This window comes from Cervus canadensis, chromosome 4 (genome assembly GCF_019320065.1).
Source record: "Cervus canadensis isolate Bull #8, Minnesota chromosome 4, ASM1932006v1, whole genome shotgun sequence".
In the NCBI taxonomy this organism is placed as follows: domain Eukaryota; kingdom Metazoa; phylum Chordata; class Mammalia; order Artiodactyla; family Cervidae; genus Cervus; species Cervus canadensis.
The window spans coordinates 29,669,184-29,696,581 of NC_057389.1; the positions used below are offsets into that span (position 1 = coordinate 29,669,184).

The following is a 27,398-nucleotide window of genomic DNA, read 5'->3' on the forward strand; positions in this document are numbered from 1 at the left end:
AGTCTGTGTATTTTAACTTTGAATCAGCTGATCCCTTCTGACCAAAAGAGACAGGATAGAGCACCCAGGGAGAAGGGAGAAGAGGGGGAGGGAGAGGGAGAAGAGAGGCATGTTGGCAGATTAAGAGGGTGACAAGAGTTCCACAAAGGCAAGGATGACAATAATAAGAGAGCCCAATGGTTTAATTTGGTTCTTGGAGGATAATCAAGTTGTTGTAGCTCGTGCTGCTTATTCCCACAGCTGTCCAGCAAATAATGAATGTGGTACCTACCCGGTATGGAAATAGGGACAAAGGCACGACTTTGATTTCTTATTTGTTATTTTTAACCATCCAATTTCTACACCCACTGAGCATCCGTATAGCCACAGGAGGGTCATAAAAATACAAATAACACCTAGGAGGCCTGTGGGCACGGACCTGTTACTTACTGCAGGGCTGACGGCTCTCTTTTAACTGGTGTAAAATCAGGCTGATGATAAATTGCCATATATATTCCTTTGTTGTTGCTGTTTGCAGCCCAACTTGAGAAAATGTAAGGAAATCACTACATATTTGTTTCTTATAGATGTCAAAAGCACCAGGCAAAGAACCTGCCCCAGGACTGTAACTCTGGATTTTTGGAAGCTTTTAATAGGAAGACAACAATAATAGCAAACTCTCAACTAGACATTTCTGTGTGCCTGGCACTCTTTTATACGTCTCTCATGCATTAACTTATTTGTTACAATAACCCTACGATGTAGGCACTGTGATGATTCCCATGTTACACGCGAGGCAATGGAGGCACAGAGAGGTTAGGCAACTTGGCCCAAGTTGCAGAGCTCATTAGTTGGTGGAGCCAGGATGTGACATCAGACAGGCTCCAGAGGCTCTGCTCTCCCCTAGGGGGACCGACTGTTCCCACATGTCTGGGACTGTCTAGTTTTAGCTCCAAAAGTAGTGAGTCCCAGGAAATCCCTCAGTTCCATGCCAACTGGGATGACTGTCATCATCAAGGTCAGGGAATGAGGACTGGGCTCATTTCACTGGTGGTTGTGGGGGCGAATGCTCCTAAGGGCAAGGGACAGGGCACAGACTTTTATGCTGGGTTACCTGTTTGAGGATGTTGGGCCTCCAACAGCGTCTGCTGCCCCACTTGGGACAAAGTACCAGTTCAATCCTATAACCACATGGCTGTAGTGTGGTTAAGAAAATGGGCTCTGAATCCAGGCTGCCTGAGTTCACATCCCGGCTCTATCCCTTGGTTGCATAATCTTATTAGCAAAAACTATGAGATCTTTAGTCCTTAGTTTCTTCATCTATGAAAGGACGGCAATAAGAGTACCTATTCTAGAGGACAATTGGGGTTTAAAAGAGAATACTTATCATATTACTTATCATACTTAGCACGGGTGTTAGTAGGTATTAATGCACAAAAATACGCACAACATGTAAACTACGTGTAAATGCACATAGTAAAGTTCTAGAATTAACAGCTATCATTATTGCTGTTTCTAAAAGTAACCTCAAAAAAAGAAAGAAAGAAAAGTAACCTTGAATAATAGCAGAAGGGGCTTGTGTGGCTAAGAAGAGCCTCTGATTTGCTCTCACCACCTCTGAACAGGTGATGGGAGGAAGCATCAGGACCCATACAGTCAGCAGAGCAAAGACCCCAGGAAGATGCCCTCCAAAGACTGAAATGGGAATGAGAAAAGTGAGGAAACTTCCTGGGAGTTATATGAGTAAGCTGGGTACATAATGGATGTGACATGTAATCTACAGAATTGCACTTAAAATACAAGAGGCATGGGTGGTGAAACTGTAAAGGACCCTAAGGTTGAAAAATCTCATTTAGGCTCAAGGAGGTATGTTAAGAGAGAGGGCTGGTCTGCCTGGGGTGTGGAAGGGGAGCCTATGGAGCAGGAGGGAGTCAGGGTCAACTCAGCCATGAGTATGTCCTCGTTGATTGAGGAATAAAGGGACACCCCTGCCACTGATGAGTGAAGACTAGGAGCTTAGCAATGCACAACCTCATTATTTCATCAAGCCCTTTCAAGGACAATATAAAGTATGAATTATTATCATCATTTGTGGTTGGATAATCTGAAGCTCAGAGAGGTTAACAAACTTGCCCCAGGTCAGAATCACTGAAAATTATGGCTTGAGGGTTTGCACCCAGGCCCGTCCAACTCTGAACCCACACACTTTTCTTCCCTCTAACCAGGTCGGATTCCATGGGGAGAAGGTGGCGTCAGAATAGCACACTCCTTGCTTTGACTCCTTGCTTCCCCAGCGATCTTGTGATCTTAACTTCCTTTCCCACATAGATTTCCTTTGAGGGAGTGAGTACTCTGAGAAGTAGATGTAGGTTTTCCTTACTGTGGATGAATCAATGGCCATCTTGGATTTTTGGAGAAGGCCCCGATGCTGGGAGAGACTGAAGGCAGGAAGAGAAGGGGGTGACAGAGGAGGTGATGGCTGGACGGCATCGCTGACTCCATGCACATGAGCGTGAGCAAACTCCGGGACGTGGTGAAGGACAGGGAAGCCTGGCATGCTGCAGTCCATGGGGTCACAGAGAGTTGGACACGACTTTAGTGACTGAACAACAATCTTGGGTTTGTAGGTGGTTTAGGGCAGTGTGAGGGTGTCAGTCTGGAGACTGACCCACTCTGTTGTAAGATGAGAATCAGAGAGTGCGCCATGAGGATCCTGCCGGTAGAGCCACACCGTGATGACCTGCTTGAGAGACTTGGTGGTCCCCAGTCAAGAGTGATGCCCTTGGTCTCCTGTTCTACCTCTCGCTCTTGATGAGTTTATCATGTGGGACTCAGGGAGTGAAAGGACTTCTACGGGAGCAATCCCAGTCCAACATCAAACAAGTACAGGGTGACACAGTGTGGCAACTTCTAGAATACATTCATGAGTTTGTTCTTTCATTCATTCCGTCAGTATATGCTGTGGTGGTGGTGGTGTAGTCTCAAAACCATGTCCGGCTCTTTGCGATCCCATGGACTGTAGCCCATCAGGTTTCTTTGTCCATGGAATTTCCCAGGCAAGAATACTGGTGGGTTGCCATTTCCTTCTCCAGAGGATCTTCCCAACCCAGGGATCAAACCTGCATCTCCTGCACTGCAGGCCGATTCTTTACTGTCCAAGCCAACAGGGAAGCTCCAGTGTTTGCTGAGTATCTACCAAATGCTGGGGTACGTTCTAGGCACAGAATATACAGTAGTAAATGAAAGAGACAAAGTCTCATTCTTAAAGATCTTACATTCTACTAGATGGAAACTCATAGGAAACAAGAAATTAATATGGCATGTCTGATGGTGATAATTGCTAGGGGAAAAAATAAAACAGAGAGGGGGGATTGTGATGGGGGTGGTATGTGATGGGGATTGCTGTTATGTTTGAGGTGGTCAGAGAAGTCCTCACTGATGAGGTGATATCTGAGTGAAAATCCTACAGGAGGGGAGGGAAAGAGTCACGCCATTATCTGAGGGGACGGGAATCCAGGCAGAGGAAACTGCAGGTGAAAGGCCCTGAGGCATGGAGTGCCTGGGGTGTTGGAGGAATAGCAAGGTGGCTGATGTGGCTGGAGTGAGTGAACAAGGAGACAGTGTGGGGACAAGGCCAGGTCACGCAGGACAGTGTACTGTGAGGACGGTGGCTCTACTCTGAGCGAAAAGAGCTATTGAGATATTCTGAGTAGTGAGTGGCCTGATCTGATGAAGTTTTAGGGCATCTCTTTGTGTAAGGAGAACACAGGGATGGGGCACGGGCAGAACCTGGGAGGCTGGCCAGGTGGAAGCCTTAGGACCCGTCTTGGTAACCACGGCGGTGGCTCAGGCAGGGTACAGGGGTGGCTCAGTGTGGCCTGGCTAATCTTTACGAGTTTAAGGTTCCCTACACATCCCTCCAAAAGGAAAGTCTCGGGGGGACACGGAAGCAGAGGATAAGACACGCTGTTCATAAAATAGTGCTCTGATTGATGTAAATAAATTCAATTCCTCAGCTGGGAGTTAGCAAACAAATAGGATTAAGGAGGCTGGATTCTGCTGTGATCCTGCCCTCATCTCCAAGTTGCTTTTCCTTATTAAAGACAATCAGGAGAGGCTGAGGGAAAGAGCAGCATGGGTGGAGGAGAGCAGAGAACCATGGGGTTTCTCAGCCTTGGTCCCGAGGGTCAAAATTGACAGTCTAACATAGAACAGCTCCAGCAAATAAGATTCCCGACTTTCTTAACATAATGACTTCAGACCACAGGCTGTATGTATTCTGCCAGCTTTGTCTAGTTCTTCTTGGCATTAAGGTCTCCTTGGATCACCCCCAGGCATCCTCCCAGTTTAGTGCTCCTGGACTTTAAATCCCTTTGCATTCTGCTTATCCTTATAGATCAGCTGGACAAATCTGAATTGTGGCATTCAAACACACTAAAGCTATATCCACCTATCTAATACCTATCTATCTAAGGCTTCCCTGGTGGCTCAGACGGTAAACAATCTGCCCGAAATGCAGGTGACTGGGGTTCGATCCCTGCATTGGGAAGATCCCCTGGAGAAGGAAATGGCAACCCACTCCAGTATTCTTGCCTGGAGAATTTCACAGACAGAGGACCCTGGTGGGCTACCGTCCATGGGGTCGCAAAGAGTTGGACGTGACTGAGTGACTAATACTTACTTATCTATCTATCATTTACCTTTTCATTCATCATTTATCCATTATCTACTTATCTATATTTATATTTATTAATCTATTTCAAGCTTTCCCTACCAAACAATCTCTCTAAAACCTCTAAAGACTTGCTCTCAGAACGCTGTATATCAAATAACCTCACACAATAGCCATATTTTATCTTGTTTTCTGCTACTTTCTGCCTGGTACAGAGACAATAAAGACACTCCAATCTCCCCTCCACTTTTCACCTCCTTTCTCTCCTCTGGCTGGCGTGGCATCTCCCATCACCCCCTTCACTCACGAATCCAGCACGTTCTTCATTCATCCCTCCCCATCCTTGTGACCCCGGTAACACTGTCCTCCTAATTGTCCTGACCATATCCTGTACTTTGAAACTCTTACTTGCAGGTAGTGTTCTAGTCCTTTTCTTAATACACAGCTGATCAAAGACTCGGGGGAAGGATGCTGCTCTTGACTGGGTCTTTTTATACCAATTTTGTAGGACGTCCCTATGAAGAGGTGCAAGTATGTGTGCTACAGTATAAGGAATAAGGAAGCTTGTTTTCTGAAAGTACAGAATTCTAACAATCTGGCCCCTGCTATTGTTAGGTGCCAGTCTTCAGTTTTGCATAATAATTGTGCCCTTATGAAGGCAAGAGATACCTCTTGGAAATCCTCTCACTCACAGAGAAACAAAAAAAATTCCTCCTTTTCAGATACATTTTAAACATGCAAAACAGCAGTATGTTTCTGCTAAGTCACATTTTCGCTAAATGGATAATTGAATGCTGAACAGGAGCTGCTACTCGGCTGCTAACCTGCCGGGTTTCCACACTCACACTCCCAAACTGCCGCCGAGCAATCCCCAGGAGGCAGAAAGCATGACTGATTTTTCCAATAAAGCTACAAAAATCGATAATTCTTGTAGACGGAATGCTCACGTCTCTAACCATCTCCGAGTCTCCCTCCCTCTCCCAAACAAGCCTCTGACTTTACCCTGGCGCATGTCACCAATTCTATACTGCCAGGACTCAGCCTGAGTTCTATTCCAGTTCTGCTGAACGTACCTTTTAGAGAGGCTCTGCAATGCGTCTTGATTTAGAGATGCTTGGGTTTTATGGGGCTCTGGGAAATGTTGTTTAGCTTTTCCGGAGCTCCAATAAGTTCTGATGTATGGCTGTGCATGTCTGCATGATTAATGGCACGTGCGAGGACTTGGAGCTTTCAGAGGTCACCCTGTGTGTACTGAATAATACAGCGCAGAGCCGAAAATACCCTTGGATGAGACTCCTGCCTCCACACAAAGGCAATGGCATCGCCTGCTTTAGTTGACATTGCCTGAGACTTGGTACCTCTCCCTGACTGTGCTTCCAAGGAAAGTCACCTCTCCAAAACATTGCAGGGATAAAATGGGAACCATTTTGGTTTCTTGGCAATTTCTCTGTGCAGTGTCATTGATACTAGCATGAATAAGGCTGAGAAAACCAGAAGGCTGCTATGCTAGTCTCTGACAGGACTTTCAAGTTCAGGGTAGACTGGCCAAGGGGTGGAGCAGATGAAGCTCCAAGTAGCATACACTACGGAGTGCAATGCTGTGGTTGAGAATTTAAATGCCCCCAAAGTCAAGATTCAAAATGATGGTTCCCACAGCAACTACAACTCAGTTCTCTGGTGAATGTAAAATTAACTTTATTGCGAAACATGCTGCTCAATTTACACCTTAATATAGTCATGGCAGAGTTACAGTTGCTGTGAGAATGCTAACTCTGAATTGTTTTGAATAATTAATTTAATGAAAAGTTAGCGGAAATGTGAACTCTGATAGAAAGTCAACTTAAATTTAGGGGAGCTGACCTACGATACCTAGGCTGAAGAGTAGTCAGTCATTTTCGGATTCTAAGTCAGGGAACTCTTTGGCTGGGGGGTGCTGGTAAACCAGAGAACCCCAAAGCCTACTAATGGGGGAGCAGTCCCTTATCACCAAAGAGATACTATGGCAGGCGGTGACTTTAACAGGAGGTGAGGGTGGCTCTCTGGTGCCCATATATTTCTGATTTCAGCTCTGGTCTCCAAAGTAACCCTCTTGTTGCAATTACCTGGGGTCAAAGCAGGTGATCAAGACAGTACAATAGTACACCTGGTCTTTGTCAAGTAGTCCTGGATTTAGAACTCAACTTCCCTTGTCTGTGCCAGGTAACACACGGACTATTGCACCTCTCTGAGCCAATTTTCTCACCTGTACAATGCTGATGACCACGTGTGTGCATGCTAAATCGCCTCAGCCGTGTGTGACTCTTTGTGACCTCATGGACTGTAGTCCACCAGGATCCTCTGTCCATGGGATTCTCCAGGCAAGAATACTGGAGTGGGTTGCCATGGCCTCCTCCAGGGGATCTTCCCAACCCAGGGATCGAACCCAGATCTCCTATGTCTCCTGCACTGGCAGGCGGGTTCTTTACCACTAGCGCCATCTGGGAAGCCCTGCTGATGACAACAGTTTCCACCTAACAAAACTGGTGTGAGGATTCGATGAGAGAAGGTTATGTTTAGAATTTGGCACTGGCCTTGGCAAAGTGTTATCGGTCAACACTCAATAACTATTAGCTCTTATTATCATCCAAAAAGTCAATCCGTAAGTTCAGAACATATACAACATCAATTATTTTGGCCCATCTCCTTATTTCAGCCCAAACGGATTTGGTGTAAGTCTGAGTCTGCTGGTGGGGGGTGGTAAACACAGAAACATGAGTTGGAAGAAGGTGTCCCAAGCCACGATGTCTTCAGTAAAGATACTTGAGGCTGCCTCTACTGAAGTTCTAGAAAATAATTAGTCATCTCTTCCACCAGATGAGTATCTCTCAACCTTTTTAGGTTACTGCCTCCTTCCCTGTGAATCTGATTCAATAAAGGGTAAGATTTTCTTCACATCCTCCCAAGGAACCATTTTTCACTCCATTGGGGGTGTTCCTGCGCCATTTTGAACATATGCACTAGATGACAGGCCAGCATTCCCTGTGTTCAAGCCTTCAAGCTCCCAACTCAGGAGGAGCCCTGCATTCCCTCTGCTTCTGTCACGCCCTTGGCTGTTCCTTCTTCCCATCCAGCTCCTGACTTTGGAAAAATGGGCTTTTGTTGGCAGCTAAGAAGCACAGTGCTCACAGTGGCCTTTTACTCTTTGCTCCCAACTTTTCTCCTCAGAGCTGAGGTGGCCCAGAGGGTCCTTCCCAGGGCATCACAAGCCAGTTAGCACGTACAGAGCACCTGCTGTATTCTTACTCAGGGCAGGGGGTCATTTAGGCTCTATCTGGGCAGCACTTTTGCTGCTGGGTGCCAGGGTTGGCCAAACCCAAGGAATTGGCACCGCCAGAGATCACCTTTCTTAGGAGCCACTGTCAAGAGTTTTAACAGAAAGGGATGAAGTCCCAGCCAGGGAGGAAAAACAAATGAAAAGCAACCCCTCCCCCCCACCCAGCACCAGCAATGGGCATTTCTAGATTCTGAAGTCACTCCTGGCTGGCTTTAACACCTTACTTTCTGTGTCAGCCTCTTGCTGCTTTCAGGGACTCTGCCTCCTCTCCCTCAAAGTCTTGGCTTGTGGCTTTTTACCTCGCTGCATAACATTTTAATGTCTCCTACAAGACAGGACTTTATAACACTGCAACCATTTGCCTTTACTGCTCAGAAAATATTTTAAGGTTGCATTGCTTAGAGTAACCAAACCTCACTGGTGATGAATGTGGAAATTTACATGTCAAGGTAAAGCTGTCCCAGGAAGCTGGGATCGCTGAGATGCACTGAAGTGACCTTTTGGTCCCACCAGGTATTTAATTCAACCTGGAATTTCACTCCAGCTTCTCCCAAAACCTCAGTGAGGCTGGGAGCTAAATCTCCAGTGACTGAACTCCATGTCGACCAGTGCATCTGGCCTCTTGAGCCTCCCTGAATCTGTTTGCATTCAAGAGCAAATTTAACATGAAGGCCAGTTCAGTCAGGTAGGCCTGAATTTGCCAGCAGATAAATCTCGAGGGTCACCTGATCTAGCATTTTGCACACTGTTGTTGTCCAGCCGCTAAGTCTTTGTGACCCCATGGATTGCAGCATGCCAGGCTTCCCTGTCCACCACAAACTCCCAGAGCTTACTGAAACTCATGTCCATCAAGTCAGTGATGCCATCTAACATCTCATCCTCTGTCACCCACTTCTGCCTTCAATCTTTCCCAGCATCAGGGCAATTTGGGCTTTACCAGATATTGCAACACTGAGGATGCCAGTGGCCACCCTATTCTGACTTTCTAGAATGTCACCCTGAGGCTATGAAGACAGAATTGTCCCCAGCAGGGTGCCCCCGGAACTCCCTCAAATGCATATGCGCATATATGTTTGCAAGGTACAAATGACGTTTTGTCTGTATGATACTTTGAGAGGCATAATGAATGGAGATAAAGAGCAGTTCTGGCTGAACTTTGAAAGCTTCCATTCTGAACAGCCACGTGGAAAGCACAAGTCCATTTCTCCCAAGGCAGCAAAAAAGCCACTTCTTCATATATGCAGCTGGAGTCGGGCATATAAAGAAATCATTCTCTTAATTTACATACTTGAAACATATTCAATATTGATTTGAGCTACAGGATGAGCTAAAATACTATGGTTGATTCAGGAGGCACAATCAATTGTGGTTCAGACTAGATTGAGGAGGGGTTTCCACTGCTTTTCTGTAAGATCTTTGGAAGTTTTCATCCCTGGAAAAGGCAAGCTTCCTTTGACCCTAATGAAGAGTCTCCTGATTTGCAGGATCGGATGGGAAGCTGGTGGGTATGACAGCCTTTGTAGTTCCAGTGTCAATAAGTCTGGTTATCCCCCCAACACATGCATTTGAAAAAGGCCAGGTGATTCTCTGGTTTTGCATCTGCCTCTGAAGGATGTTCACGGCATGCTCACATGCAGAGTGTGAATGACTGTCATAGAGCATCATGCTGGGAACTGTTCCCAGGAATCAGTAGCACGATCTGAGACAATTTGGAGGGAAGAGCAAGGCAATCTAGAAAATGTAGGATACTTGTGCTCTGCTGTCCTGGGGTAAAGATCAATAGGTTTACACTGCTGTACTGGAGTCTTCTCTCTGGGTCACGCCTGTAAAGCCCAAGGAATTCCCCTGAGTAGACCAGGACAGACAGCACATATGCCCAAGAAGCCAAGGGGAAGGGGCTGAGTAGGGGGATTATATAGAAAGCCCTTGAATCCAACTCGTCATAGAGGGGAAGTGGTAACAGTGACAGAGCTCCAATCACTGCTGGGCAGTGTGACTTTCTTGGCTGTTCTCCCCAAGGCAAGAAGATCTTTGTTCCTGCCCTTGTCCGTATTTTACATGGCCATTCCCACTAATCCACTGGGGCCAAAGAGAGGGCATGCATGGCAGCTCTGTAAGAGAAAGACTTCTCCTCAAGTCTATCAGACTGAGGAAGAGAAAGGGACAGAGGGGCCCCAAGCAACATGAATTATTCAGGCACTGCTAGTTAAAACAGATATACAGATTCCTGAAGACACCTACTACGAATGTCTAGGTCTTGAGCTTTTGCAAAAGGAGCATTTCAGAGCATGGCATTAGACCAATGGCCGATGCAGGGGTGTGTTGTAATGGGGGCAGATGTACCATGCTGGGCCTGCAGAGAAGTCAGATGGGCACACACACATGCATGCACACACAGACGTGGACACACTCATACACACGACAGAAATTAGTTCCTGGCTCGGCTGGCCTATACTGTTGACATTTGGGGCTGTGCTGTCAACTGGAGCAGATGCAAAGAAAATAAGCCAAGCAGACAGCACAGGAGGCAGTAATGGAAACCCTGTCCATGCTTCTCAAATGCTATGTCTGCCAACTGTATAGACTCTGGCCTGAAACCAATGAGTCAGCCTAGCTGCCTGTGTCCAGTTCTTTCTGATGCTGCTCACTGTGCATCTGGGGGCAAGGCCTCCTGCCAGCCTCACGGGTTTGTTGTGAGGTTGACTGAGGCAACACAAAGTCTTTTGAGCTCCTTGGAGAAAATTCACCATGTAAGTGCAGAGTATCACCATTGTGTCATGGTAACCAGACTTCCTATCAGCTTACACCAGTCAACAGGAGAGTTGGGGTATCAAAACAAGTAGCCGAAGCTGTCCCAGTCTCAATCTGGACAAATGAGGTTTCCTTCTTCACTACTCACCTTGCACTGGAGGTATCAGGGGCCCCAGATGGGGCCCCATTTGGCCCCCAGTCTTGTCTGAATGGCCTAGATGGAATTTTTATAAATTTTTAATTGCTTGCCAACATTTAAACTTTGGGAGGGTATGCCTGCCCCTTTGGATCTCTGGCTTCTATTGAAGAACTGGAAAAATTTGGCAAAACTAAACTTCTGTTTCTACATGGCAGCAGTCGGCTAGTGGTGGGTTGTGTCTGTCTTTCATAGATGGGGCCTCTGCTTTCCAGATTATTCCCACTCCCTACCATCTTACACCCTATTTAATGCACTTACTTACACTGGTCGTGCTTCATTCACATAGGGATGTTTGAGTTCATAACTTCTTTTGCAGATTCTGCCCTCCCTTCCCTTCCCATAGCCAACAAAGATGTGGAATGTGTGGTGTGCTCATTCTCCAAATCTAGGCCAAGTCCCCCAACAGAGGAGAGGCCTGTCTACCAGCTTCTGCCAGGGGGAACCAGGGAGAGAACTTGGTTTCTCCTGCCCCCTCCTCTAGCCAGTAATTCCACCTGAAAACTCCATAGTTCTTTTACTTAGAGATGTCCAAGCAGTAATCCAACTAAATTAGATTATAAGTGTCTGAAGGTTTTCCTAATAAATAAAAATATAGATACAGAGAGGAGATGATGAGATTTAATTAATGAGTGTTATTTAACGGAACAAGCCGTGCCATACACAGAGGATTAAAAGATAAAAAAGGATAGGAGGGAAAATCAAATTTTAATGAGTTGCCATCTTCATTTGATTTAACTAAATGTCTTCCGTTGTTGGAAATATTAACACTTATGAGGGAGTCATTTGTGTGTATCCACACAGTTTGATACCTGACTGCTTCCTTTTATGTAATTACATTGTGTTACAAATGAATTTAAGCTACCATTTGAAGTAGACGGGCTTCTGTGCTTACACTGATCTCCTTGGGAAGCTGTGAGCCTGGGGAAGGGATGGGGTTGAAAAGTCAACCAAAAACTATTGACAGAAACACCAGGAGAGGTGTCCCAAGTTAGAAAACAGCGAAGTCTCATGCAGTCGAAAAGGCAGGGGAGGTCTAGAGCTCCTCAAGCAGTCACCAGCCCCTGTGCAAGTCACCTCTGTTTCCTGCTGCCCCAGGGCTCACACGGAGGAGGGGAGGGGGTGTGTGCTACAGCCAGCACACAGTAGGTGCTTCATAAGTGTTTTGTGATGAATGAATGAATGTAGGTGCCATTGCTCAGCTAGAACCAGAGAGAGGAGGAGGAGAGCCCAGACGTGGCATGCAATGATACAGGTGTCTCTCTCGTTTAACACCCATGTTTCTGCAGCTGGCAGTCAGGCCCATCCTGGGCCATTTATACCTCCCTCCCTGCTTTACGTGAGCTCCCAGGCTTCTCCTTTCTTAAAGGAACAGAATCCAGGTATTCCGAAGAGCTCCTTCTGCAAAAGTGAAGTCAGAGGAGGGGCCCAGACATCTAGCTTGACACACAAGGTCTAGTACCCTGGCCTCTCCATTCCATGCATGGTTGTGTCCTGTGCCTACTGCTTTCTTAACTGCTCCCTCCATGAAGACCCAGTGGGGAAATGACAGCCAAGGCTCAAAGATGTGCTGTTCATGATTGTTAGGTCAGCACTGATGGAATTTCAAGCACTGTGTTAAGGACTTCAGCTATAAGTGAAGTCCCCACCACAGCTGGGCATGGCTATTATTAATTATAATTTACAGAAGGGAAAAACTGAGACTTACCGAAGATACAGAAATTGCCAAAGTCACCCAATGTGCAAAGGATTTGAAGCTAAGCCCGTTTGATTCATACATTAAATCCTTTTGCTACACAGTTCCCAGGTGGCATGAGTGGTAAAGAACCCACCTGCCAATGCAGGAGACATAGGAGACTCGGGTTCAATCCCTGGGTCGGGGAGATCCCCCGGAGGAGGGCAGGGCAACCCACTCCAGTATGCTTGCCTGGAGTGTCCCAAGGACAGAAAAGCCTGACGGGCTATGGTCCATGGGGTCACAGGGAGTCTGACACTACTGAAGTGACTTAGCGCAGCACACGCGTTTCCTGACACCAGCCCCACCCTGCGGATGCACGAAGACCAGAGTACAAAAGCTCTGACGATAAATGTTCATACGTAGCAGATAGGGAAGACGGTACAGTCTACAGACAGAACATGGGCGCCATTGAGAGTCTGGAGTGGGTGTTGATGCATATTTTGTGTTTTGAGCTATTTAATTCTGGGTAGACTGTTTTCGGCACTAGGCTTTTCTATGATATGATAACATTTCCTGTATCAGGCCCCCAGAGAGTAGGTCTGTAAGTGAACAGATACAGATCTTTCTTGGCTCCATTAAATGAAAATAAAAAGTTAAATCGGTTCATATTCAAAGTATGGGGAGAAGTTGATAGCAGCAGGCTTTGGGGACCCAACTCCACTTGCCTGCATTCCCTGGATTAATAGAAAAAAGCGAGTCTCTCTCACTGCCTCCAACATCTTCAATCTCTCTCCTTATTCACAGGAGTTGCTATCACCAGCAACATCTGGGCTTCCTGGGCTCACATACACCTCATGTAGAGAAACAATCCCACTGTCTATTGCCAGGATGCTCTCTTGCAAAGCTAAGCCACCACTTGTAAATTTTGTGTCATTAGACAGAGTGTGTCTTGGGTGGAGTAGTGTGACCAGTGATTGATAGCTTGCTAACCTGTTGAAATCAAATCAGATACAAATGTTTCCTCTGTGTTTTTGAGGTGATTGTTTTATGATCTTTGGGGGTCCCACCCGCAGCAGATGCTGTTTCTAAATGAGACAGAGCTATCTGGCAAGCTCTCTTGAAGTTAAAGCATAATTTAAAAAATAAATAAATGCAATTCACACTTATCAGAGCCCATCACTCTGCCTACCACTTTAGACAGATGACGCTGCTGGGCTAGGCTCTATCCAACTTCATTGCTAATTTGACCAGGTGCTGCTGCGGCTGAACTTGGAATTTGTGGACCAGGATCCTCTGCAATTTTAATTTCTCCTGGACGGCGATTGTATGTGGCTTTCTGTCTCTAGAACATTCCTTAACCCTTCCTTTCTCTGGGGTCTGGCAGGACGTAGTTTTTGTGATGTACAGTTTGGGCTGTGTGATGCTGGATATCATGAAGGATTAGAACACATGACCTCAAAGAGCTGTGCCAGAAACTGCTGAAAATCTGCAGTCTAGGGGATATGGAAGCAGTTCTCCTGGTGCATGATTATGAGGGAGGCGGGAGGCCACAGGGATTTCTGACTGGCAGCTGAGCAGGCGGAAAATGGAAGCCGCCCTTAAGATCTGGTTGTGTAGATGGCAGAGGTCTTAAGGGTAAACTGGGATTCAGAGCTCTCTGGCCTGTTTAAAGAACATGTGACTGTTGTTGGGAAGGCAAACTGATACAACCACTATGGAGCACCATATGGAGATTCCTTAAAAGACTAGGAATAAAACTACCATACAACCCAGCAGTCCCACTACTGGGCAAATACTCCAAGGAAACCAGAATGGAAAAAGACACATGTACCCCAATGTTCACTGCAGCACTATTTACAACAGCTAGGACATGGATGCAACCTAGATGTCCATTGGCAGATGAATGGATAAGGAAGTTGTGGTACATATACACAATGGAATATTACTCAGCTATAAAAAAGGAACACATCTGAATCAGTTTTAATGAGGTGAATGAACCTAGAGCCTATTACACAGAGTGAAGAAAGTTCAGAAAGAGAAAGACAAATACTGTATATTAACACATATACATGCAATCTATACAACACTCCTACGTACAGAGCAGCAAAGGAGACACAGACATAAAGAACAGACTTTTGGATTCAGTGGGAGGAGAGGGAGGGATGATTTGAGAGAATAGAATTGAAACATAAATATTACCATACGTTAAATAGATAGTCAGGGCAAGTTTGATGTATGAAGCAGGGCACCCAAAACTGGTGTACTATGACAACCTAGAGGGATAGGGTGGGGAGGGAGGTGGGAGGGGGGTTCAGGATGGAAGGACACATGTATACCTATGGCCAATTCATATTGATATATGGCAAAAGTCATCACAATATTGTTAAGTAACTATCCTCCAGTAAAATAAAATAAAATATAGATAATAAAAAAAAGATAAAGAATGTGTGAGCATGTCCCAGTGCACCTGGGTCTGCAGAAGGACGAATGCAGGTGAGGAAACAGAAAGGATCCCATGGTCTGTTCTATAGCCCAGCCCTGGGTCAAAACCTTGACATATAGGAGAGGGGCAGTGGGCAAAGAAAGAAGTGCTGTTCTCTGAAAGTAACGTGTTAGCAGCTGATAAAGTTCCCCAGGGTGGGAAATGGGTGTAAACACAGCAGGGCTTCAGTAGAGTGGGTGCTGTGGCTGCCGGCTGGCACACCCCTGGCAGTAGGGGAAGCTGTAGGGCTCCCCTTAACTAAATTTTGTAGGCAGCCTCATGGAGGCGCCTTGAGCTAGCAGAATCTGAATGGGCTAAAGATGAGCACATGAGACACACTCTAGAAATGTTTCGGCTAAGAGTGGGGAGTGAGTTTTGCAGTTGGGATGAACCATGATGGAGAACTAATGTGAAGGATTCCTTATTTGTGAGATAGACTTGTAGGGCCCGGGGCAGTGTGGGGTCTGCCAGTCTTGGAAAAGAACATATGAAGGGCTAGACTGTGACCCTGTTCTATTTCATGCATGTCGCATTCACCTACTGGTCTCATTTTGACTCTTACCCCAGCTCACTTGGAAAAGTATATAAACCTCTCTTGAATTATTCTTCACATTTGACACTTGCTGACCAAGGGGAGTCAACCACATCTTCAACCATCTGGGCACAGAAAGAGGGTACTGTCACCACAGACCACAGAATAAGGTCTGTTATGGAGAATCCTGCTGTGAAAGCTATGGGAAAACATTGAGTAGGCTTCTGAAGAATCTTAATCATCGAAAAAACAGTGGCTGGTAGCTTTTAATTACTTTGCAGACTGCTGAAGCCTATCACTAAGGACCAAGCAGGCCTCCCCACCCTTACTGATTACAATGAGAATATGTTTTTTTTTTAAAAACAAACACTTTACTTAAAACCAGGGATACTTTTTTAATTAGAGGAAAGATTAACTAAATGCATTTTCTCTTGTAATTTAATCCATTCTAATTATCACAAGAATGTTTATGATAAAATATTCAACTTTCTCCTTACCCCTGTTTCGTGAGGTTTCTTTCTTTATTACTCACGAAAGGAAAGGCTCAGAGATGGTCAATGGTATGATGTCCTCTGTGGGTCTGATTATAATGATACACAGAAATGCACAGTGGAAAGGATGGAGGAAGAGAGCAGTAATCCCTGATTTTGACCGGAGGGTTTTCAAAATGATGGTACCATATTTTTCAAAAGCAATAAAAGCAAGTCTTTTAATAAGAGTTTGTGAAATGGAGTGCTAGAAAAGAAGTGGGTTAGTGTAAAAGTGAACCCCATTAGCCAGGCAACTTGGGAGAAAATGCAGAATTTGTTTCTTCCATAAACATCTGGGATACCCTGTATGACTCCTGATGACCCAGGAGATGAACCAAGGAATTGCAAAGAATCTCCATGTCCAACCCCTGGGTTATGCTCCAAGGAGTCAAGCAATTGCAGCCTGGGGGTTAATTGGGCTGAAAAGAGACAGACAACCAGTGAGAATCTTGTCTCTGAGAAAACCATGTGTGCTACTCAACTGAGTCAGAGTTTAGGCTCCTAGATTATTCTGGGATGAACAGAGCCAGGCAAATAGAATCTTGGAACCCAAGAGTCACGAGTAAGAATGAAGGTGAGACCAGGAAAGGTGTTCTAAGACACACTGACCTGGCAGCATCTTTAAATGTGAGAAATATCAGATTTCTTTTTAAAGGAGAACAGATTCCTACCAAAGGCCTCAAGAATATGTCTGTGGTCCCTAGTAGGAGAAATGCTAGCTTAAAGAATTGAAGTTTTATCCTCTTCAAATAATAACAGAACTCCAAACTAATATTTCAGGCGAAAAGTTTTTTTTTTTTTCCTTTTGAACTATACTTATGGGAATAAAGGAAACCCAGAATTAAAATTAAAGTCTTATAGCTCTCTTGACTTTCCCAGGATATGTCCAAGAGATCTAGTTGGAGAAACTGGTTGAAAATAGCAAACTCCAATTTCACAATCAGGCTGTATTAACATAGGATATTCAGATATTTGATTTCATGTTTGAATAACTGGGCTGTTTGCTAAAAATAAGCAGGTTCAATTCCAGGTAAGAGAGGCACCTTGTCTGTTAAAACCAGATGCCAGCAAGTTACAGAACAAACCTTTGTTTGGGAAATGGATAGTGGGTAGCTGCTATGTTCGACATGCTGCTAACTGCTTGATGGATTGGAGGCAGATGCGTGAGAGGGAGATTGAAGGTAGCAGAAATGTCTTAAAGGGAAGTTGATTTTGATAATCCTCCCTTGTGCTCATTGGTACTAGGTAAGGATGGTGATGATGGCAAATGATGATGACGTTAGCTCATATTTCCTTGGCTCTTACATTATGACAGGTGCTGTGCCAATGACTTTACATATAACCCAATGAGGAAGGTCGTATTCATTATTCTTTTATAAACAATGAAACTGAAGCATACAGAGGTTGGGAAATTTGCTAGGATTTGATCTTAGTCACCAAAAGACTCTGTCTTAAGCACTTCATCATCACCTTTGCATTGCCCCCAAACCAAGTGAAGTGGCTATAGTCAGATGGACCTCTACTAACACTACCTTATTTTTATTAAGAAACACAAATGTATCCAAAGATAAAATACAGATGACCAATAGGCACATGAAAAGATGCTCAACATCACTAATTATTAGAGAAATGCAAAGCAAAACTACTGTGATGTACCACTTCACACCATTCAGAATGGCCATCATGAAAAACTCTACAAGAAACCATTAGCAAATGTTGGAGAGGTGGGGAGAAAAGGGAACTCTCCTACACTGTTGGTGGGAATACAAGATGGTGCAGCTATTGTGGTAAACAATATGGAGATTCCTTGAAAACTAAAAATAGAACTACGGTATCATCCAGCAATTCCACTCCTGAGCATATATTCAGACAAAACTATAATTCAAAAAGATTCATGCATCCCTATGTTCATAGCAGCACTATTCACAATAGCCAAGATATGGAAGCAACCCAAACGTCCATGGACAGATGAATGGATAAAGAAGATATGGTGCAAATATACAACAGGATACTACTCAGCCGTGAGAAGAATGAGATAATGCCATTTGCAGCAAAATGGACACAACCAGGGATTATCATATTTAGTAACTAAGAAAGAGAAAGACAAATAATGTATGATATCACTTATATGAGGGAATCTAAAATATCACACAAATGAACCTATCTATGAAACAGAAACAGACTCACAGACGTAGAGATCAGACTGGTGGTTGCAAAGGGGTCAGAGGTTGGGGGAAGGGAATGGAGTGGGAGGCTGAGGTGAGTTGACTTAGGGTATTAATTTATATAGAATGGATAAACAACGAGGTCCTACTGCATAGCACAGAGAACTATATTCAATACCCTGTGATAAACCAGAATGGAAAAGAATTTAAAAAGGAATATATACATATATATATGTGTATATAACTGAATCACTTTGCTGCACAGCAGAAATTAACATAACACTGGAAATCAACTATACTTCAGTAAAGAAGTTTTTTAAAGAAACATAAATATAAACCATGTAAGGAAGTTTTTTAATGCCCAGAAGGATTCTCTAGGTAAACCAGATATAAATTGGGACTGAGGTGAGCAGATACTCAGACAGACTAATAAAAAGCAGCACTGACTTCAACAATTCGACCATGTGTCATCACTGAAACCAACACTCTGCTATATCTATCCCTTTAATGTAAAGCATGTATTATGGGAATCTACCTGGAGACCCTCCCTGACCTTAGAGAAGAGAAAGATTTGATTGTGCTGAAATGGACCATTCCATTTGATGCACATACATTTGCATCAAAAGTAATAAATTTCTGGAGATGGACAGGTCCTTAGAGATCACCTCATCCAAGTGTGTTCTAAATCCAGTCAATCACATATTGAATTTGTGATATTTGCAATATCTGCACTGTTATTTACTTAATATTTTTTTACAAATTTACTCAGGCCTAATATCACTACCTGCTTCTGCCACATCCCTAAGCAATAACGCCCGTATAATCGTGAGTTTGATGAGCTAGTTATGGTTTTCCTAATACTTCTTTTTCAACAGCCATGCATAACCAGTCAGTAAAATATACTTGCACACCAACAGAAAGCATATCATGTTTATGGACAGTGATGTAGTCGACCCCCTCACTGGTCTCAGGAAGAAACTGAGGCCAGAAGGTTGGGTGACTTCTCAAGGGCACCCAGAACGTTCAAGGCACAGCCAAGCCTAGAACACAGATCTCCTCTGTCAATTTATTCTTCATGACACCGTGATGAATCAGAGAGCAAGTGATGAGAAAATGTCCACCACGAACATCTTACGGAATTCATTGCTCTGGGGCCCTCTTTGGGTTTCCTTTCCCTTTAATATAAAGTCTTGAGTGCATACTGTGAACCCAAGAACCATAGACTTGGAAGAAATGCTGATTCTCTGTAAAAGTTGAAGCGACCAAGTCCTCATTACATACACTCAGGGCGTGCAGCTCAGTTTTTCCATAGCTCCTACTCTTTGATGTTTTCCTTTCTTTAGAATCTGGAATCTTTCTTACGCTAACGCTCACTCTGTTCTAAGAGTTCAGAGCTGTTTTTAGTTCTTTGCTTTTATGAAGGCAGTAACTCCTTGTATCATGCTATCTCCTTGTTGGGTCTGGCCTTGTCCCTGTGGGCCACACAACAGTACATCAAGGGGACCCTCTGAAATATGAAGGGGATGGTACAAGGAATGCTCCAACTCACTGTCTCCTCCCAGATCTAAAATTCCAAGACTTCTTTGCCTCTTTTCTTTTTTGATGGAAACTCCTTTTCTGCTGGGGCATATATTACTAAATCACAGAGGAAGTAATATAAAAGAAAGTTTCCATTTAAACTAGAGGATAGTTGAGCTATAAAACTAGTGGGAACTTTGTGACTACCTTCCCCCCAAAAGCTCCTCTTCAACATCTAGGCCAAGAGAGTAAACACTTTCAGCAACACATCTCACTACTTGTAAGGCAGTTTTCTTCTTCTTTTTTTTTTTCCTTTCATTTTATTCCACTTTTTACAGTGAGCTGAAAATGGGTTCCCATAACCACAGCCACCAGGCTCTTGTTCTGAGTTTGGGTAGGAAACCTGGGCAGACTGCCTGAACAGGCTCAGAGACAACTTCTGGGCACGTGGTGATTCCTGATCTTCAGTGAAAAGGCTCACATTTTGGCCAATGTGTAGGGGGAAAAAAAATCAGCGGAGGAACCTTCTCCTCTCTGCTATCCGTAGTCTTAAGTGGTAAACAATCGTCACTTTAGGTTTTCACTTCAAAAAAGATGGGAGATCCTAGGATAGGTTCCAAGAAGGGCTCCAGGAGGAACAGGTTAATGCGCGAATCAGAGAATTAGCTGCTGCCACAGATCCTGTAGGAAGGACGGCTCCACAGTGGCAAATTTTATCTCAACTTGATATCTCATTGTAGAGCCATGAAAGCGCAAATGTTGAAGGATAATAGCTACAAGAAAAAAAGAAGCTTCTACAACTAGAATGAAGCTGGAATGAGATGCAGAAGCAGCTGTACTGGTCTGAAGTTGGTTCATTTCGACAGTCGTCTCCGTCCCGACCGCTCCCTGTAGCGCCGAAGTTCTCTGCCTCCTGGACTGTGACCCTGTCTATTCCTGGTGACAATCACTTAATCAGCACATCAGATTTTCGCACGGCTGGTTTTACCTTGGGTAAAGATTCATTTTCCTTATTAACATCGCAAGAACCTAGTTCTTTCCCCAACCAATTAAAGAGGAAAAATAGAAGGGCCCCAGTGCGATCAAGGGAAAAGAAAACTGATGTGACTTGTGTTCCAGGGGCAGGTTATTCAGCCCCACATGGTTCTGGGAATCCAGTCCTCATGATTCTGAAATGCAGTTGGAGGTCAGGACCACATAGACAAAATAAACAGGCTAGAATAACCATTATAGACATTGCTTGCTACCCAGATATCAAAGAGTTCACGTAGGGTTGGAGCCTAGTGTCGATGGGTTTATTCTGTGCACATGTTAGCTTGTATTATTTAGAGTGGGTGTCTGGACAGCTGACATTCAAGAGATAATAGTGACTATCTTCAATTAGCATTTTGCTTTCCTCTTGCAATCTCCGGTAATAAGAACATTGGTCTCTCCCTCTATTTTGCCCCACTATTCTGTTTGCAAAACATGTTAACATTTACTTTATTTTTTTTATAAGAGATGTTTATCTGACTCTACTCTAGCTCACAGACACTTCTGACCTATTCTATGGTCCCTTTATGCCCTGGTGTTATAGATTTTGAATGGACTTCTGAGGTTAAATCTTCAGTATTAATAACAGGCAGGCAGGGGAGGGGTGGCAGGTGATAGGAAAAACAACCCATTTTAGGATTATGCTTAAAGAATGAAACTATTCTAACCACACAATGTGCTTTCCGATTTATTCATATGCGTAAACTGCCGTCTATTCAAATACTGCTAATATATTCCAAAGATATACAGGAATTGCAGTTGATCTGGATTCAGTACCTATTTCTCATCAATGCAATTCTGTAGATTTTAGCTAGCCTCTGTTTTTAACTTGTTAGAGGCAAAGTAAGTTCATTGCTTGGTAGAATTTAGCCTAGGATTGATTAAGCTAGCTCTACCAGTTAATGCTGAAATGTGATAACTTGTATTTAAATTTTCAGCAATTTGTATTAAATATCCAAATGTAATTGGGTTGAAAAATTCTAGAAATGCATTTGACCAACTATGGATAGATTCTGGTGATTCCACTTGACTGAGTTGTAGAGGCTGTGCTTTCATTCTCATCCCTGCCCCTCCCCAACCCCAGCATCTATCTTCTTGCTTCCTTCAGCAACATACACGTGATACACAAGGACTGACGTGAACTGTTTAGCTGACTATTTGCAATGACCCTAAGAAAGCCGTTGCACCATGACCTTTTGAAAACAACCACAGACAACCCAGAGTACCCCCACTCTAAGCACCCGCTGCTTTGTCTTACCCCAAACCTGCCGATGCCTTTTTTGTAGACTAGGTGCTGTTTCATTCTTATTTATTTTCTATTTTCAAAACACAGCATTTGAGGCTGTGCTTGAAAGGAACCAAAGAGCCTCACTTTCCTTTCTGACTGTCAGTATCCCTGAGGAGGAGGACTGATTCTGGGCTTGTAAATTGTGGCATTTACTTAAAGTGAATTGACAGGAGTGTCTGCTCAAAATAAAAGACTAAAACTCCATGAAACAGCCGTAGGGGCAGAGGTTGAAAAGCAAAAGGCGCAATTATGTGTGTACGAACACCTCTAGATTTTGAATAGCAAATCTCACCAAACCAAGATATGCTTGGCTTTTTTTGAGCAAAGCCCCAGTGAACATATTAATAAATCTATGAGGAGATGGCACAGATCCTACTAAGAAAACCATAGAGCCCTAATTTCTCACAAGGACAGACACTGGTGATAAAGACCTTTATAACTTAAGTAGTGCAAGCTCATGAAGTCACATGAGATCATAATTCTCAAGGAGAAACCTTCCTGGGATGTCACTAGCTTCACTGGGGGACCTTTACTTGGCGTATAAATTTGCACCTTTCTCTGTCTCTCAAGAGTTCATGGTGATGTGAAACTTGAACCAAACGCTTCAAGTAGCAAAAACACCTTTCTCTAATTCATCCCACCCAAAGGGCTAACTAGAATCATCTCCTGTGCTCTGTTGCCTGCCACATCCTCACCATCTTCTATGAGACTCAAGTTACCATCTTTCCCTCTCATTTTCAAAGACCACGGAGACATTTCCATGCCACAGTTGTTTTCTCTCTCCTCACTCTCTGTGACATCTGGACCTTCCCCTTTCTCTTGGCCCCTGATGTCCTTCAAGTCACATTTGGTGTCCTTTCCCTAAAGTGAGTTGCTGACCCTCTTCTCTTTTTTCCTCTCTCTACCCAGACCGGTGCAACTCTCCAATTCAGGTGTGAGCCGGTTTTTTTCCAGTATGTTTTGCACCAGACAGCAAAGGGCTTCACGGACCATGCTGCAATTACTCAAGGCTGAGGAGTGGTGCAGAAGCTGACAATACATCGAACACATGGGTGGGGCTGCCCTCAACTAACACCTTGTATAATGGACACTGAAACTGAAGTTTCATATAATTGTCATGTGTCAGGAAATATTTTTCTTTCAACCCTTAAAAAAATGTGACAACTATTCTTAGCTCGTAAGTCACAGAAAAACAGGCAGCGGGCTGGATTTGGCCCCCTTCAGCCTAGAGTTTTCCAAGCTTCGCTCTAATCCATCAGCATGTGAGCTCTTCCCAGAGTAGAGATGGGTTGTAGGATGGAGAAGGCCAGCAGGCATCCCTGTGGGATGCTAAACCCTTGGCAGGTGTGAGGTGGGGGGAAAAGGGGAGGTTGAGGCTGGGTTGTGTGAACTGAGAGAAAGTGGAATTTTCCACCTAAAGGTTATTGGTTGGCAAGAGCTCTTTTGGGGAGGAAGACTGAGGGCAATGGAGGCATGGGGGGAGAGTCTGTATACACATCACACCAAGCATGCAAAAGTGATTTCAAGAGGAGCACCCCTAAAGAGCAGGAGCTATTGGTAATGATTTTAAACTGTCTGGATATTGGGCTGTACGCATCCTTCCCTTGAGAGCCTGCTGAATTTTCCCCCAGACTCTGCAGGGAACTGTAAATGAAAGCAGCTGCAGGGGGGGAGGGGGGCATGGGATCTGGAGCATCATTGAGAGATTGCAAAAACAATTCACTGCCAACAGACTGTCCCGGCAGGGTCCCAGTGCTACGGTCAAGGCCTGGATAGGCACGCTGCCCTATCTAATGCCCAATTAGATGGAATTAGGGGAAACCAAGTGCAAAGAGCACTTTATCTCTGCTTGACCACCCAAATGAACAGCATGGGAAACTGAGTCTGCTCTCATGAGTCAGCCCTGGACCAGAGTATAATCCTGCCTTTTACTCCAGGCGCTTGGGGTCTTGAGGTTAGGGCAGATGGGAGGGCCCCCAACTCAATGGCTAGAATCAAAGGTAAGTTCAAGGGGACAAGTTAGTAGCTTGGATGGAAACTTCTCTGAGAGTGTCCATGCCAGCCAGTGGCTTCAGCCAGGCTTGGCATGAAATCAACCCTAGATCTGACCTAATTGAATAACAAATGCAAAAAAAAAAAAAAAGCTAACCCCAACTGTCTAAGAGATGTGGAAAGCCAGAGGGCAATCACTCCCATCTCCTCAATTAAAGGGATAACTGGTATAATGAATCCAGTTTTGTCCTACCCCAAACCACAATAATGACAAAAAAGAAACCAAAATGGAAGAAAGTTGAGAACTACTACTTCTTAACAAAGAAAATGACCTGTAGAGACATACTCTCAATCATGAAGCTTATATAGAGATGTGGCTGAGTGAGAATGAAATGGGGTCAAAGCAGGAGACATTCACTGATGGTCATGGTGGTAGGCAGGAGCCCAAAGGCAAAGTCTTTGTCTTTGGACAGCTAGAGGATGCTCAAACTTATTACAACTGGTACCTGGTTACCCAGGAAACCTGGGAGCCCAGCCTGCATCCAACCTGATCTAAAAGAAGTGAGTTCCATTGTTGCCACCAAGCAAGGATCCAGTGATCCAACCAGCTGGGAGGATATTCAGAGAGGGGAGACCTGTAGACCGCAGTTACTTGGGGTACTTAAAACCTCCAGGTCCTGACAATTTCCCATGCGTGTGCATTTCTCTCTTCCCCTGGTCAGTAATTTGGATGGGTTTTCTTCTAATCTGGTCCCTTTCCTCCCAATCTGGAATTCTGGGAAGCAGGGAAAATCTTTTCCAATCAGGACCACACTTTTCCCTTCCCTACGCCCCCGGGGAGATTTGAGAGGCAGCAGGAAGCATTGTGTCCCTGAGGGAACAGCCGGTTGCAACGCACGACCATCACTATAGATCTACGATTTATGAAAATAAAGCAATATGTGCCTGTTTCGGTGCCTGCCGTTTGCCTACCAATGGTGCAGTGTTCACCATTCCAGCCCTCTCGGCATTCACATTTGCCATCTTTACAGGTCCCGTGCTCAATGCAGCGGGGGTGGCAGACGCGCTGGTCACAAGCTGCGCCTGTCCAGCCCTCTTCACAGCGGCAGGCTCCCCCGATGCAGACGCCGTGAGTGCCACAGTCTACTGAGCACACTTCTGGAAGAAAAACAATGATTACAGCTCAACACCACCTCTGGCGAAACCCTCCATGGGAGACCAGACCACAAGCATGGCCGGGGTCCCTGGAACCGGCCAAAGGCCCATGTCATCTTGGGCGGCCTGTCTCTCCACTGGCCGGGTATTCATTCATGGTTAGGTAGTTTCTAGAGCAGTGTTCTCAGAGGGAGACCCCTGGACTGGCTGCATCAACCATCACTTGGGAACTATGTAGAGATGCAACTTCTTATGCCTTGGTTGGTCCTCCTGGCTTAGAAACACAGGGAGTGAGACTCAGAAATTTGTTTCACTATGTCCTCCAAGTGTTTCTGATGCACAGTGAAGTATAAGGACCACGGTTCTGGGGCGGGACACCATCCCAGGAAGAGGTCAGACACTGCCCATCTGGTTTGGCAAAGCTCCCTGGGAGGTGCCCACCTGAAAAGATACCCATGGAGCCTGACTCCCTGGCCAGCTGGGACATCTTTCCCTGTTGAGAGCCTGTATTGCCCCAAAGCCAGTTGGGGCCCCAGCAGCTCCATCCACACAGGAGGATGGCAGACCCAGCTGTCACCCAGATCGGCTTTGTGGTGGCCACTGGGAACACTCTAACTGTGCTGCATTTACACAGCTTCTTTCTCAAAGGAGCTCAAAGTCTTTTGTGGTTGGGGAGGAGACAGACAGACAGATATGCACTCTCTGGCGTTCCAGACCTCTCACTCGAGGACAAGCACGTGCCAGACACTCATCCTTGCAACAGACTACGAAGGGAGGCGTGGCTCATCAGGCCTGGGGAGGGGGCCACACCAGGAGGGTCAGTGACTCAGCGAGTCGGCTGCACAGCTGGGCCTTGGATCCAGGGCTGCCCGGCCCTCCCCATCCTCTGTAGCATTTGGCCTGGGCCACTAGTCTCAGAATTGAAGCCAGAGATGAGGGGGCTGAGAAGACACCCAAAATAGCCCATTTTAATGGAATCTTCCTTTTTTTCTTCCCCCCCTTCTGGAATGAAATATTCACTTCTTTCCCATTGTAGCAAAGCTTCACATAGGTTCCCTTTCTGATTGCCATGGCAATCTGACAGCTGTCTCACTACCCAGAGGAAGGGGGCGGAAAGATGATGGCTTGCTTGGATAGGTGCTGTCAGTGTGAATGGAACCGTTCTTGGAGAGGTGGGGACTGGCCTGAACTGTTGAACCGTTCCATTTTAAGGTCACTCGGGAGGGAAGACACATACTCTTAATTTTAGGAAAATAAAGTGTATGGTGCAACTTCATTATTTTCCTGTCACTAGAGTATTGCAGAGCTTTATAACATGTTCACCCAGGACCCCGAGGGAGCCTCTTTTCTGTTTTATAGGACATTCCATTCAGTTCATCTGGGACTGAATTGTTCTGTTTTGTTTTCTAGTATCTTTAGGGAGTGTACATAAGAAAGCTCTAATGCAAATGGAAGCGTCCCTCCCGGGCCCCTCGTCCATTTGCAGTGATGAAACCAACAAGGCACAAGAACCTATATGGGATTTGTTTGTATGTTTCTTAAGGATCAAAGCCTTCAGGACTGAGAACAGAGTAAGAGAGGTACTATACAACTGACCAAAGTCCCTCCCTCCCGAGCTAAGTACAAAGAGTTGATTCCCATCTGTGTGGGCTCATGGGAGGAACACAAGGTGTGAGTGTTGGGAGAAGCGAGGAGGAAACCTCTTGACTTACCGACGGAGCAGTCGGGACCCATCCAGTTGGGATCGCAGCTGCAGAGGCCAGTATCTGGGAGGTACGTGCCATGCCCACTACACTGGTCTGGGCACTGGACCCTCGCCAGCTCACAGTTGAGACCACCCCAGCCAGGGCTGCAAAGGCATTCTCCATTTACACAGACCCCATGGCTGGAGCAGGTAGGATCCAAGCAATCAACTGAAAAAAACAGAGGGGGAAAAGTACTGATCACTCATGGGGGAGGGGACGTGAAACACCAGTCGAGAGCTGAATGGACCAGTGGTTCATCAATTCCTTTCCACCTGCAAGAAAATGCAGCAGCCCCAGTAATACTTATGTGGCCCTTTGAAGAAGACCCATACAGAATGAAAGATTTTTAATTTGTTAAAATACTACATCT

At 45.1% G+C, this 27,398-nt stretch overlaps 1 protein-coding gene across 3 annotated transcripts in view; it reads right to left on the reverse strand.

Annotated features, from left to right (window-relative positions):
• TENM2 (teneurin transmembrane protein 2) overlaps positions 1–27,398 on the reverse strand; it is a 1,360,160-nt gene that overhangs the window by 129,408 nt on the left and 1,203,354 nt on the right. For all 3 annotated transcript variants that reach the window (XM_043464766.1, XM_043464768.1, XM_043464767.1), the window contains 2 exons: positions 26,996–27,196; positions 25,101–25,286 (listed from right to left, as the gene is read on the reverse strand). In XM_043464766.1, the coding sequence (XP_043320701.1) occupies positions 25,101–25,286; positions 26,996–27,196 (387 nt within the window). The remainder of the gene's footprint in view (positions 1–25,100; positions 25,287–26,995; positions 27,197–27,398) is intronic.